Source organism: Monopterus albus, unplaced genomic scaffold (assembly GCF_001952655.1).
Source record: "Monopterus albus unplaced genomic scaffold, M_albus_1.0 scaffold454.1, whole genome shotgun sequence".
Classification (NCBI taxonomy): Eukaryota; Metazoa; Chordata; class Actinopteri; order Synbranchiformes; family Synbranchidae; genus Monopterus; species Monopterus albus.
The window spans coordinates 10,250-24,738 of record NW_018128334.1 but is presented as its reverse complement, the minus strand read 5'-3'; the positions used below and the strand labels follow the sequence as shown (position 1 = coordinate 24,738).

The following is a 14,489-nucleotide window of genomic DNA, read 5'->3' as shown; positions in this document are numbered from 1 at the left end:
GAAAGGACGTGACCGGTGACCAAGTATGATGTCCCATACTCGGACACCATACAAAAACATATTTTCACCGATGTTAGCTACCTGGATATTCTTTGCCTCTCTGAAGCTCAAATGACTCTGCCAGTGACGTCTGTCTCACTGCCGGGGGTCTGTCTGGAGGATTTCCCTCCTCTCTTCTTTGCTTTTGCAGTTCGTTGTTCTCTTTTTCATGTTGTTTAATGTGTTTGTGCAAATTAGTTGTGTTGCCACAGTAGCGAATGGCCTTCTTACATATATCACAATTCGCTGTGTTTTCATTAAAGGTTGTAAAATACTTCCACACAACACTCCTTTTTTTGTCCGCCATGATACCACCTCTCACTCACTGGCACTGCAGCTAAAAGACTCTGCTTGCTTGGATATGGCGCTGCTGAGTCACGTGATGGTAGGACAACGAAACACAGCAAAGCAGGGAGGGGTGAACAATGTGCGTGTGAAAGGAGCTGCATAAGAGACAGAGTTCTATACAAGCTCGTTTTAAATATATTTCATGCTAAATAAATTTTAAAAACCCTTAATATCGATATTTTTATGTGAGGATCGATCCTTATCGATACAACGCCTAGAATCGATGTATCGATACTTAAGGATCGATCCGCCCACCCCTAGTTCACAGCTGAGTATGTTGTATGTTCAACTGTGATGCGCCTAGAAATCCTGTTAATTAAATGTCAAACTCTTCAACACATTCTGAACAAAACTCCTAATTAATGAATGTAGGGGTTGAGTCTGTTAAATGTAGGTGTTACTTTCAATGCACTGTCAGCAGCAGGTGCCAGGGTCAACATGGCCTGTGAACCTTCCTGTAAAAACACAAGAATTTATATTATGTAGACAATGTTGCATTAAATGGATATTTTCAGCTTAATTTATTCCAAAATTCTCTACTTAGGATGAGAAACAGAACTCAGCACCTCACTCATCTAGAGGTTTACATATAAAAGTGTGCTATTAACATTAGAACTTAGTGTTTGTCAGAACAGCAAAGTTTTACCATTTAAAATGGCTACAAGAAATTTAATTTCCATTTATTCAAAGAACTGTTGAGGATGCACAAGTCAGGCTCAGCAGATAATTCATGTTGACTGGAAAGAAACATCCCATAAAAAACACTGAACGTTACTGCAGTTGAGCTGGTTTTACACGATAGAGATGAGACTTCATCCAGACTCGACATCTTATACACCAGGTGTGCAGCTGAAATCTAGGTACTGTTTATATGTCAAAGTACAACAGCAGGTACATAACTCAGTCGCTGGTGGACCAGCAGGCCTCGAGCTGTACAGATGTGCCTCACATCCATGATGGTCACTTTTTCCACCTTGTTCCCACCCTGATACTCGCTGACAAAATCATTGTGAAGTATCTGGAGTACTACAGTCTTTCCATTATCACGAGCGTCACAGAATTAAACGGTAGAAGACCCAGCAGGCCAGCACAGCCCAGTGGCTCGCCCAGTTCAGTTCAGACCACCTCTGGATGGTGTGGATGGCCGCATAACCCTCCTCTACATCCTGCTCGTCAACTCCAGGATCAAACATGGAGCCCAGGTAGGTGAGGTGGAAGATGGCCAGGAGGCTGAAGACCAAGTTGAGCAGCATCACCCAGTACTCGCTCCGGTGCTGGTGGCTGCAGCCTGAGGAGCAGGGCCTGGACAGGATGCAGGCACTGAAGATGGATGCGAGCCTCTTTCTCAGAACATGTTCAACATATGTGATGAAACCCAGAGAGAGCAGAACTGCTCCCAGGTGAAAACTCAGGCCGTGGAGCAGGGCACTGGCTGTGTATGTCATCAGGATGGCTGCAAACGTCCCCAGCTTCATGGCATTTTTAAAAACATAGGTCTTCAGCCAGCGAGACATAGGGATGTTCCACGACGTCACCACCATCACCATGGAGCGAGGAATCTCCACACTGAGCGGCTTCACCACACACGTCTCCCACCTTATGTGCTCCTTCTCCTCTGTGAAGCCTGCTCCAGCCAGCATAATGGTGCCCTCGCTGAGGTGCCCGACAAAGTAGTTGCTGAAGTGGAAGGACAATGCGTTCTCATATGCATGTAGCCACTTCTGTATGACTGGGTTTCCATGGACTGGGATGAATAAAGTGAAGAGATAAGGGGCAACGCAGGTGGAGACCAGCAGACAAATCTGACTCTTCAGGAGGCTGACACACGAGCTCCTCAGCCACAACCAGCTCAGACGTCTGCCTTCAGTTGCATCCTTATAACTGGAGAAGCTGATCCAAGGACCAAAGACAACAGTACCCACAAAGAAAACATAGCCCAGGAACTCAACAGGGGAAGGCAAGCTGCGCACTGCTCCTCTGTCCAGCTCAAAGGCCAGAGAAATGGCCTTCATGGCCACCACCATCTGAGAGCCTCTTATTTTATGCCAGGTTACCATGTCAATCAAATGCAGCTCCCCTATGAGATGGTAGATGAGGATGATGAGCGAGAGGAAGAGGCCTCTGCTGCTGGAGTGTCTGCTGAGCAGCAAGACCAGGTAGCAGAGCATACTGAGCAGCAGCACCCACAGCATGTGCAGCTCAAAGAACAGGAAGAGACCGTACATCCCGGACAGCACGGACACGGCATGCTTCACTGTGGACACGCCTGGCAGTCTGAAGCAAAGTCTGCACATGAGGCAGAGCAGCAGCAGCCTCCAAACCTGCTCCCAGCCCTGCTGGACCGTGCTGAGCCCTGAGCTCTCAGCCAGCTGCTGCCACACCACCAGTCTGCTGGACACGTCCATCCCGCAGCCTCAGCTCGTTCTTTCTAACGTTGTCTCCCGTTTCTCCTCTCCTCTTTTGACTTCTACTCCTCGCTTTCCGCGGAAGTCGTTTTCACAAGTTTTTTTCTTACAAAGACGAAAGAGAAGTTTCTTCTTCTTCTAATACATTTCCGGCAGGTTGTACCCTGTATAGCGCCCCACGAAGAAGTGGCTCCACCGAGGCGCGGACGTAAGAGAAGACAGGAGGCGCGCGTCCCGCTCTGGGACTCAGTAGCAGTCACCCAGCTGTGAACATACGTAAAAAATTATGTTTAACAACAAAAAGCTAAACCTAATAAAAATGTTTTTTGTTTTAACACAGGCTCAGGTGTAGCACACTTCCACTTTGGTATTGTTTAACGTAGCAGGAGCCTAAACGTTCCATTTTAATACCGAACTCCATTCACTAATGGTTTAATTTGAAGTGTATGAGACTAGAAAGCAGCACAAGTAGGGGTTAGGCAATTCCCCATGACTGGCTGGTTGTGTGTGTGACACACAGCTGGATAATGAGATTCAGCAGTGTTTTGCAACTGGTCACACTGGTTTCAAACTTCACTGTGTCGCTTACATGCTCAGGAGAACTGCAGTAAAGTAAGTTTGCAGTGTAACAGGGTTTTAACCCACCACATGGTGGAGCCACTGTGAGGATATTTGAATATGTTGCTGCTCAGAGAGAATGTGTCTATGTGCATAGACAGCTAAGGACAAACATGTACGAATAAAAACCAGAATCATGTCTCTAACTGTGCCTGCACAGGCCCGGATAAGGCCCATCTCCCTCCATGAGTATATGAAGGGAAAACTGTTTTATTTCTCAAAAAAAAGTCCATGTTTTCTGTCATAAATTCATCAATGGAATGTGATCCCAAGAAAACCAATGAAATGATATGCGTTTTACCCCAGGAGCGTTTAGCTGTGGTACCAAACATATCTCTTAACTGTCAAACAAGATTTCATTGGAGAAAAATGTCTTGGTATTTTATTATTGTTTTGGAGAAGGCGAGACTCATTGAGCATTTTAATGCTTGAAGATTTTCATTCTGAAAATGTTTATGATCCAACAACCTTCCTAAAAAGGTGGACAGTACAAACACATGTGGATAATGCTCACATTGTTGTATCTGTAAACTGCTGAAGTAATGCTCTTCTTTCTTTCTCTCAGCCCAGCAGGTGACTTTCTCAGCCTTGTTGTCTGTCTGCATTGTTTACTGCCTGGTTATACTGCTTATTTTGCATTGTTTGCACCACTTTCTAATATAACCGTGCTGGTTTATTCAAAGAGTCACAGGCAAGAATTCACACTTCCAGTCCAGAGATCTTCCAACCCCCAGGCTGCCAAAGCAGCCCGGAAACCCAAAAGACCCCGACCCAAGCATTGCTATACAATATTAATCCTTTCTGGGCTGTCGAACCGTGACGTCACCCGATAAGCAAGCCTTGCAGCTGCTATAACGTTTAGCCAAAACATGAGGAAAAGTCAAGGTGCGTGACTGTTGTTTTCGTGGTGTGTATCTAAAACAATTGGACATAACCTTACACATTAAGACAAATATTAAGACTAGCATTACAGTTGACACTAACAGCAGTTTTCCTGTAACCTTGACGTGCCTGCAGTCTGCACTGCAGGTTGAACAGTTAACAGCCTAAGCCAGTCACCCTGTCTGCACTAAACATTCCTAGACAACAAATCTCTGAATATCTATCTAACTAAAAAATAACCTAACAACTGTTTACTTGCCCCTTGCATGGGGATATGTACATGCACATTGAGAGCCGATGTACCAGAGTCAAATTCCTCGTGTGTCCAACACACCTGGCCAGTAAAGCCGATTCTGATTCCTTATTGCTTTAAAAATGTCATCACAAACGTCAGAGGTGCCTACAACCCAAACACAATTTAACAAAGCCTCCAGTCTACCACTTTGAGTGGCACATCGGTGTGTTTGGAGGTGTAACAGCTACTGTGTTGGTCAAAAACACTTCCTTATCTCCACTAATATAAATGGCATAAATGGAAATGAACATGGGGCCATGTGGTCCACAGTAAAGTAGATTTTAGGTTTTAATAAACATGACAGGTTGGGTAACAGGTGCATCTCACCCACCCACGGTCACAAGCCCCTTTTTTGTAAAAAAGATAAGTGGCAGAGAGTTTTGTAAGAGATGCACCTGTTACCCAACCTGTCATGTTTGTTTTCTGATAATACTGATCACTGTTCATCATCTGATCAACTCCTGTGACCCTCTTTAACACAACCATGTGGGTGTGTTTTGATTGGCAGCGACTGGCCAACTAGTTCTGATTGGTGGGAAATAGCATGTATGGCATCACCTTTTTCCAGAAAGCCCTGGCTCCTTCAAACCAACAGGAAGACCACAAAAAAGTAAATAAAGAATTACAGTAATCTTTTTCCTAAACAAACAAAAACGGCTCTGTTGTTTGTCTTGCAGCATTTCCTGTCAGACAGTGTACACACATGTGTGGCGTCCTCCCCGACCCTCAAGCCTCCTGCTGCGGTGCTATATGAAGGTCTCACGTTTGCAGAGGACAGAGTTTGACCAGAAACATCCAGAGGGAGAATGAAGATCACTGTGGTTTCCCTGTTGTTGCTGGTCTGCTCTGTGTCCTCAGAGGAGACTACGACCAAAGAACAGCCACAGGACATCGGAGCTGTGGTGAGAGAGCTGACGGCCTGGCTGGTTCAAAAGGAGGTGGAGATATCATCCTTACAAAGAGAGAACCAAGGTACAGTATGTTGTCAGTCAGTGAGGGAAGGGACAGCATCAGGAGACATTCTCTAGGGGCCACAGCTACTGAGCCCCTAGCTGTCAGAGCAGGACAGAAATGACACGAAGTAACTCACCATGTTGGGTCTGAATTGTTTACTGAACCAAAGTTTTAATTACATACAGTATGTCGGTGCACTTTCCAACAAACATGATGGTCCAGTAAACTCAGACTGACAAACCTACTGCTTCTCTTTTTCAGAACAAGCAGCAAAGCTGGCGAATCAAGAGGCTGAGATTGAAAAGCTGAAGCAACAGCTACCATTTGGAAGTGGCTGTATGTTGTACTATAGTTATATACACTATCATTACATGTACCATACTAGTAATTACTCACAAAACATTTACAGTGTCCAGTATTGAAGCCAAACACTGGTGTTTGTAGTAATTTTATTTATAACAACAATATTTCTTGGAGAAACATGTGTGACCGCTGCAGCTGCTTCTGCTGCTCAGTCACAGCTGAACCTGTATTTTCACTGAATTTCCTCTCAGTCCAACAGGTGGCTTTCTCGGCCTCTCTTTCGGCTCAGGGAGCGTTAACTCTTGGACCCTTTGGCACACCCACTATTCTGATCTTCAAACATGTCGTCACTAACATTGGAAATGCGTACAACCCAAACACAGGTACTGGACTCAGACATATTACAATCAGTCCCACTTTCTGGCTCCACTATGTCAGGCTAATTTACACTCTTGTCCTACAGGTGTTTTCACTGTGCCGGTGAGAGGAGTCTACCACTTCGAGTGGCACATCGGTGTAATTGCAGAACCTTCGCATGGCTCAGATGCTGTGTTGATCAAGAACACGGTCCCCACTTTTAACACATATGAGTATCAGATGTCCGGTTACGGGAGCTCTTCTCAGGGTGTTAATCTGCTGCTTGAGCCGGGAGATATCCTGTTTCTGCGTATCTGGCCTGGCTCTAAGATTTATGACAATGATGTTCACCAAACCACCTTTAGTGGACATCTGCTTTTCACCATGAATGAAGGAAACAACTCCTCTCTTTCTGCAAATGTGTGACAGTCACTGGCTCTTGTTGTATCAAACAATCCTTGGATTTAACAGCACGTTGCAGTCGATTTTCTTTACATAAAAGTTGGACCACAAAGCAGAAGAACAACAACAGTTTGTAAAAGAAAATAAGCGTTCAAACATTTCTTATCAGTGTCTGACTTTCAGTTGAATTAAACAAGCATGTAACTGCAGTTCTGTCTGTGGACAATTTAGATATCAACATACTGACATCAGAAAATCAGATGCTTCCTTTGACTGATGTAGTGAAACATGTTAAAAGGCAGGACTACCAGTTAAACCAGTTTCATAGAGGTTTAAGTGTAGTTTGACCCGTTACCATGGAAATGGATCCTTCCAGATTAGTTTGTTCTCATGGTTACTTTTCTCCTCCGTCTGAACCAGCATCTCAATTGATCATTAGTCAGACAAGTTGAAGCGCAGAGTTGTCAGCAAAGTTCCTCCCTGACAGCGCCTCTGTCAGTCTGCAGTACGTATACAGCGCCGAGGCTCAGTGGTAATGAAATACCCTGGACCGAGAGTAGAAGAAAAAAAAATCACTGGTTTCCATAGTAAGACAGGTACAACGGGTTAGTTCATTAGGCTCAGTAATGTAATTAAAGTTACTTTATCAATTAACCTGTTACATTGAGAAATAATACAGTGATTTTTACGTCATAGTAACTAATGATAATTAATAACTGTGAACAAACAAAAGCTTCTCAAACGTCTGTGATACTAAATGTGTGTTTGTTGAGTGAAGCCACTGCCTCTCAACCTGTTTGCGCTCTCCTCCTCCCTGAACTCTCACCCTCCTGTTGCTGTGCTGTACAAAGGTCCCACATGTTCACAGAGGACACAGTCCGACTGTCAACATCCTGAGTGGGAATGGGGATCACTGTGGTTTTCCTGCTGCTGCTGGTTTGCTCTGTCTCCACAGAGCACAGCAATACAGAGACAGATGTGGAAACCACTGCACAGCAGATCTCTTACCAGCAGTCGTGTCTGCAGGACATCCATGCAGCGCTGAAAGAGCTGACCGCCTCGTTGGCTGAACAGAAGGTGGAGATGAGGCTGTTACAGAGAGAGAATGAAGGTACAGTATTACTGTGTGTCAGGCAGTGAGAGAAGTAGCAGCACTAGGAGGCCTTGCCTGTGAGCCACCGTTGTGTTACAGAGCTGTCTGTGTCGAGGCAGCGCAGGACAGAAATGACAATAATTTACTCAATCAAAATTTTAATTATGCAAAAATTCTGGAGCAATTTCCAGAGGAAGGTACAGTGCAGTGAAGTCGGAAATTACAAAGTGTTTTTATTCTCTTTTTTTAGCACAAGCAGCAAAGCTGCAAGAAGTGGAGAGTCTGAGGACTGAGTTGGACAAGCTGAAGCAACAGTTACAAGGTGTTGTTCAGAAAACATTTCAATAAAAATATTTGTTTTATCATACATCATATTGTACTGCATAAAATTACCGGACTCGTATTCCACTGGGATCCAGATTAGATCCAGAGCTAATCACCAAGTGGCATTTTGGCAGAAATGTGTGCGACTGCTGTCAGCAGCTTGCTGCACAGAGGATTTTCATTTGCACAAAGTTCACTGGCAGCGCCCTGTGGTGGCCAAACCCTCAAACTGCACAGTATTTACAGACACTGTTGAACTACGTGGGGCCAGTGGTGGAAGAAGTAAAGTAGCAACACCAATGTGTAAAAGTAAAATTCCTGCATTCAAAGTCTTAAGTAAAAGTACAAAGTATTGGCATCAACCAGCTTAGGAAATAAGCTGGGATCAAACTGCAGAGAACCGGTTATGGACAGTGGTTTTATTACTGAATGTTGACAGCAGATAATGGGTACTGAAGGGACTTGTGGCAGAACAGAAATAAGAGAGTCTGCTCGAACCAGAGCAGGAAAACTGTGGCAGGGGCTGGAGCTGAGGGCGCAGCAGACAAGAGGCCCAGGCAGTGACGTGTTGATCAGGTGAGTTGCTGCTAGGGATCGTGAGGCTGCGAGCTGGGGCTGGAGCTTGTGCTGGAGGCTGCAGCAGAAGAGTAGCCCAGGTAGCTGGAGACAGGCTGGATTCCCAGGGAGATGCACCGTTGATAAAGGTGCACAAGAAACAATCTTACTGATTAAATGAATTTATTCACTCATTAAAATGTTTTGTGTCTTGTTCATAATTTAAAAATCTGCCTAAAGTGGCAGACAGTGCAATAAGTACAGGTGTCTCTGTTAGATCGACAGGTGGCTTTCTCAGCCTCTCTGTTGGCTGAAGGCAGTGGACTTACTGGACCCTTCGACGGACACACTAAGAGAGAGAGAGACAGACAGACAGACAGGCAGTGGCAGCAAACCTGACAGGAGCTGGTAAAGGTAGAGCTAGTTTTAATGTAAAGACTTTACATACTGCTGAGTAGCTTGTAGTAGTAGAAAGTAGTAGAGAATGAAAATACTCAAAGTACAGATATCTCAAAATTGTACTTAAGTACAGTACTTGAGTAAGTGTACTTAGTTACTTTCCACCACTGCTTGTGGCACTACTGGTATCATGTTTCACTATCTACACGACCGGGCTCAGAGGGTAGCGCAGGTCATCTCAAACCAGAAAGCTGGTGGTTCGATTCCCAGTCCACACCTTCCAGTGTCTGTGGTTGTCCACCAGCGTGTGACTGGGTAAACAGATCAAAGCTGCTCCTGTAACAATGAAATGCTTGTAACTGTCAAGTATCGCCTCCACTGGAAGTAACGGATTTTGTTTCTGTTTTTCCGAGAAGGTACAATCCAGAATCAGAAATTCACTCATTAAAATGTTTTGTGTCTTGTTCATAATTTAAAAATCTGCAACTGTCAAGCATCGCCTCCACTGGAAGTAACGGTTTTTGTTGGTCAAGAACACAAACCACATTTTTAGTTCACATGAGTATCAGACAGCTGGTTATGGGACTTCTTCTCAAAGCGCTTCACTGCTTCTAGAGGCCGGAGACACTGTGTGTGTGCGACTGTGGACTGAAAATAAGATACATGATAATCAGAACCACCATAGCACCTTCAGTGGTCATCTGCTTTTCACCCTGTGAGAGGGGAAAGATGTTAACCCTTGTACTCTGTTTTCTTATAATTACAAGTGATGGGTCTCATCATTATCGGACAGCAATTCCAAGATAAATCAGTGTTTTGTCTTTGCTGAATGCAATGAGCTTTCAAAGAAAACTGTCTCAAACATAATCTGATAATTTAGAGACTATAACAAACTCTAGTAAAGATCAAATTTTCTGTTAAATAAAAGCCTCAAAACAATTTTCATCCATATAAACACTTAGCTCTGTATTAATGTGCACATAATGATAAACAATAAAAGGAGCGGGGCATCTTGATTTTGTCTTTTTTTATTTGTTTTTCTGATTTTGTCCTTTAAATTGAAGAATTAATTTCTCACAGTTCTCTCTGTGGACCTTTTTATTTTTATGTTTTATTTTTTGCTTCAAATTTAAATATCAACACATTGAAAGCAAAACAATCAAATGTATATGTCAGGGGTCGGCGTATAAAGCTGCCAATAATGCCGACGGGGTAAGCAGAAATAACAGGCTGAAAACAGGTGTAAACAATGAGTGTTGATTAGTGTAAAGAGTCCATATGAAACTGAAAACAGGAAACAGGAAATGATAACAAAATAAAAGCATGATACTGGAAACAGGCGGGACAGAATCATGACAGTATAATCGTAGCAGGGCTGTATGGTGAGTTTTAAATCTCATGTTGGTTTTCAGTTTTCATTACAGACTGGGTAACACATATCTCACATTTATGGATCTGGTTCATAAGTACTGTCATTGCTGTCCAAGCACTGACCTGCTCTGGAGCTTGCAGCAGGGGCAGCAATATTTCTAGTGCTCTCCCTGTTTCTATTATTTATTTGCTGTTTTAACCACCACTGTTATTATCCTTATACATTTTACTCCCCCTCCCTCCTGTTTAATATGTACCAGACTGCATCAACTTAAACACACCCTCACACACACAAACCAAATGTTAAACCCCCTTTGTCTTTTTTGTGAATGTCCTGTATTTATTGTCTTGTTTTCTGTCCTGTTAATTTGCTATGAGACATGATTGTTTGTTGAGTGAAGCCACTGCCTCTCAACCTGTTTGCGCTCTCCTCCTCCCTGAACTCTCACCCTCCTGTTGCTGTGCTGTACAAAGGTCCCACATGTTCACAGAGGACACAGTCTGACTGTCAACATCCTGAGTGGGAATGGGGATCACTGTGGTTTGCCTGCTGTTGCTGGTTTGCTCTGTCTCCACAGAGCACAGCAATACAGGGACAGATGTGGAAACCACTGCACAGCAGATCTCTTACCAGCAGCCGTGTCTGCAGGACGTCCATGCTGCGCTGAAAGAGCTGACCGCCTCGTTGGCTGAACAGAAGGTGGAGATGAGGCTGTTACAGAGAGAGAATGAAGGTACAGTGTGATGTCAGTATCTCAGCATGTTGGCTTGTCTGTTGTTCACTGAATCAAGTTTATTACACATGTTGGAGAAATTTCAAAGAAACTGATGGTGCAGTAAAATAAATCTCACAAAGTTATTTATGCTCTTTCGTAGCACAAGCAGCAAAGCTGCAAGAGGTGAGGGCTGAGTTGGAGAAGCAGAAAACTGAGATGCAGAGCCAGAAGTTTGAGCTCGATGGGCAGAAAACGGAGACTGACAAGCTGAAGCAACAGCTGCATGGTATCACATAGAGACACACGGTTTCACAGCCACGTCACACTGCACTGATGTTTCAGGTTGTTTTAATACTGTAGAACCACCTACAGGTGAAAACTATCAAATTCTGCTCAGCTATTGGTTGTTTGTGAATCTACCAGCCACATTTAGCTGCAGTTGAATCTTGCCATATGGTGGCGCTAGCAGTTTGAAGCTTCACTATGTTGACTGCATGCTCAGGGGGGCATGCACCAGATGTAATCTCCTACAAATGGTCAGTGTGTAGGAGTCCGTCGATGTGTCAAAGTTCCAGGGTAAGAGATCTTTAACTAACCACATGGTGGTGCTGTCAGCAGCATAGATTAATATGGTGTCCATATGGCCAGGGGGGGACTGGACTGTATGTACTGTGTATGAAGTAGAACTTTTCTACCATGTGCATTTTTAGTTATTTTTTTGCTTTTATGTTCTTTCTCTATAGATGCACAATCAAAGAATATTCTTAAAGTACATAATATAATATAATAATAAAATACATATTTCAAATGCCGTACACTATATCACCAAGTCTGAATACATGCAACAATTTTCTAAACATGCTGCTTCTGTTTCTAACTGTGAGTATGTGGGCCTCGATGGGTGAGTAGGTATTTAGTGTATCACAAATAAGAGATCTTGAGAAAATTATAAAACAATGTTACTGTCTAATTAGTGTGAGTTCCCAATAAAATGGGTTAAAAATTATGTTTGGGACCACAGCAGTTTTTAGCTCATTTTAACTTCCCCTGGGGAAATGTGAAATTTGGTAACACTTTATGTTACATGTCTGTACAATCCAAATAGTTTCCTGGAAAGAATGATCTAATTTGGTACTAATTAAAGGTAAAATTAGAGAGTGATCAGTTGGTACACTTGTAGTTATTTCTAAATGCACTTGAGGATTTTAGTCAGAGGACAAAAGGTGAGCTACACATGCAAAGTGGGAAATCAGTCTACAAACAACTACACAATTCAGTATCACGGATGAATACACTTTCAAATAATAATTGAAAAGTCCATATTAACTGTAGTTTAAACTTAAGCAATTTTGTTCATGGAAATTCCTGAATAAACTCAGCGGACTAACTCAGCGAGCAGTCTCAGAGGTTGTCTCTGTTTTCTGTTAATAGTACCAAACTACATGGGTCTTTACAGGAAACTTTCAAGAAATTATTAGCAAATAGTAGAGTTAGCTGACATTCTGTCAGTTTTTGGAGAAGGCGAGACTCAAAGTGAGCATTTTAATGCTTGAATATTTTCATTCTGAAAATGTTTATGAGCCAAAATTCTTCTTAAAAAGGTGGACAGTACAAATAACGCTCACATTGTTGTATCTGTAGACTGCTGAGGTAATGCCTCTACTTTCCTTCCCTCAGCCGGGCAGGTGGCTTTCTCAGCCTCGCTGTTGTCCGACGGCGAGGCAACTATCGGACCCTTCAACGGACACACTGCTCTGGTCTTTAAAAATGTCGTCACAAACATCGGAAGTGCCTACGACCCAAACACAGGTAACTCAGACATTTTAACAAAGCTTCCACCTTTCTGCCATGTTCATGTCATTGAAAGAATAACAGCTGATTTTCCACATGAATGACTAAAACAAATGTCCACAGGTGTTTTCACTGCAGCGGTGAGAGGAGTCTATCACTTCGAGTGGCACATCGGTGTTGATTCAAGTAACACAGCTGCTGTGTTGGTCAAGAACACAAACCACATTTTTACTGCATATGAGCATCAGACAGCTGGTTATGGGGCTTCTTCTCAAAGTGCGTCACTGCTTCTAGAGGCCGGAGACACTGTGTGTGTGCATCAGTGGACTGGCACAAAGATACATGATAATCAGAACCACCATAGCACCTTCAGTGGTCATCTGCTTTTCACCCTGTGAGAGGGGAAATGTGTGGGCTTGCTTTGCATTGACTAAAAGAAAACTGACTACCTTCCCTGTTAAATGTGATTTAGTCTCTCATTCAAGATTTCTTTTGTGACAAGCAGATGTGCTTCAACAGTTTCTTATTAACACATGGAATGAACACAGAGCTTTGCTGTTAATATTTACAAAGTCCAGGTCTTGTAATAATGATGTATTAAGTCATATATATGAAATGTTTTCTTATAATTACAAGTGATGGGTCTCATCATTATCGGACAGCAATTCCAAGATAAATCAGTGTTTTGTCTTTGCTGAATGCAATGAGCTTTCAAAGAAAACTGTCTCAAACATAATCTGATAATTTAGAGACTATAACAAACTCTAGTAAAGATCAAATTTTCTGTTAAATAAAAGCCTCAAAACAATTTTCATCCATATAAACACTTAGCTCTGTATTAATGTGCACATAATGATAAACAATAAAAGGAGCGGGGCATCTTGATTTTGTCTTTTTTTATTTGTTTTTCTGATTTTGTCCTTTAAATTGAAGAATTAATTTCTCACAGTTCTCTCTGTGGACCTTTTTATTTTTATGTTTTATTTTTTGCTTCAAATTTAAATATCAACACATTGAAAGCAAAACAATCAAATGTATATGTCAGGGGTCGGCGTATAAAGCTGCCAATAATGCCGACGGGGTAAGCAGAAATAACAGGCTGAAAACAGGTGTAAACAATGAGTGTTGATTAGTGTAAAGAGTCCATATGAAACTGAAAACAGGAAACAGGAAATGATAACAAAATAAAAGCATGATACTGGAAACAGGCGGGACAGAATCATGACAGTATAATCGTAGCAGGGCTGTATGGTGAGTTTTAAATCTCATGTTGGTTTTCAGTTTTCATTACAGACTGGGTAACACATATCTCACATTTATGGATCTGGTTCATAAGTACTGTCATTGCTGTCCAAGCACTGACCTGCTCTGGAGCTTGCAGCAGGGGCAGCAATATTTCTAGTGCTCTCCCTGTTTCTATTATTTATTTGCTGTTTTAACCACCACCCACTAATTAATTTATGAACTTCTTGTTTTAGGGGGAGGGGACAGTGCAGTGGGTAGAGCAGTCATCTCCCAACTAGAAGGTTGAAGGTTCAAATCTCAGTGCATGCAGTCCACATGCCAAAGTGTCCTTGGGCAGGACACTGACCCCCCCCCCCCCCCCCAAACACGCGGAACAAAAATACATTGAGTAG

General features: G+C 42.8%; 3 protein-coding genes and 1 pseudogene across 3 annotated transcripts in view; 3 read left to right on the top strand and 1 right to left on the bottom strand.

Annotated features, from left to right (window-relative positions):
• Positions 1-7: 7 nt before the first annotated feature.
• Positions 8-2,967, bottom strand: LOC109952313 (protein-serine O-palmitoleoyltransferase porcupine pseudogene; annotated as a pseudogene).
• A 155-nt stretch (positions 2,968-3,122) lies between these two features.
• LOC109952333 (collagen alpha-1(VIII) chain-like) lies at positions 3,123-6,749 on the top strand. Its single transcript, XM_020587360.1, has 5 exons — positions 3,123-3,404; positions 5,265-5,559; positions 5,803-5,877; positions 6,096-6,227; positions 6,308-6,749. The coding sequence occupies exons 2-5, from the start codon at positions 5,394-5,396 to the stop codon at positions 6,625-6,627; spliced, it is 693 nt and encodes a 230-aa protein (XP_020443016.1). The 5' UTR covers positions 3,123-3,404; positions 5,265-5,393; the 3' UTR covers positions 6,628-6,749.
• A 3,555-nt stretch (positions 6,750-10,304) lies between these two features.
• Positions 10,305-13,724, top strand: LOC109952334 (complement C1q-like protein 2). The gene is made up of 5 exons (XM_020587361.1): positions 10,305-10,356; positions 10,924-11,079; positions 11,222-11,347; positions 12,739-12,870; positions 12,976-13,724. Exons 2-5 carry the CDS (start codon positions 11,052-11,054, stop codon positions 13,248-13,250), a joined length of 561 nt encoding a protein of 186 aa, XP_020443017.1. The 5' UTR covers positions 10,305-10,356; positions 10,924-11,051; the 3' UTR covers positions 13,251-13,724.
• A 327-nt stretch (positions 13,725-14,051) lies between these two features.
• Positions 14,052-14,489, top strand: part of LOC109952336 (complement C1q-like protein 2) — a 6,235-nt gene continuing 5,797 nt past the window's right edge. The window contains exon 1 of the mRNA XM_020587363.1: positions 14,052-14,103. The gene's annotated coding sequence lies outside the window, so the exon portion shown is untranslated. The remainder of the gene's footprint in view (positions 14,104-14,489) is intronic.

Excerpts from the sequence above, each read along its gene's own strand:
- LOC109952333 (XM_020587360.1), top strand. The coding sequence starts at position 5,394 with ATGAAGATCACTGTGGTTTCCCTGTTGTTGCTGGTCTGCTCTGTGTCC. Across the intron at positions 5,878-6,095 it reads GCTACCATTTGGAAGTGGCT|TCCAACAGGTGGCTTTCTCG; the intron begins GTATGTTGTACT and ends ATTTCCTCTCAG. Across the intron at positions 6,228-6,307 it reads TGCGTACAACCCAAACACAG|GTGTTTTCACTGTGCCGGTG; the intron begins GTACTGGACTCA and ends CTTGTCCTACAG.
- LOC109952334 (XM_020587361.1), top strand. The coding sequence starts at position 11,052 with ATGAGGCTGTTACAGAGAGAGAATGAAG. Across the intron at positions 11,348-12,738 it reads GCTGAAGCAACAGCTGCATG|CCGGGCAGGTGGCTTTCTCA; the intron begins GTATCACATAGA and ends TCCTTCCCTCAG. Across the intron at positions 12,871-12,975 it reads TGCCTACGACCCAAACACAG|GTGTTTTCACTGCAGCGGTG; the intron begins GTAACTCAGACA and ends AAATGTCCACAG.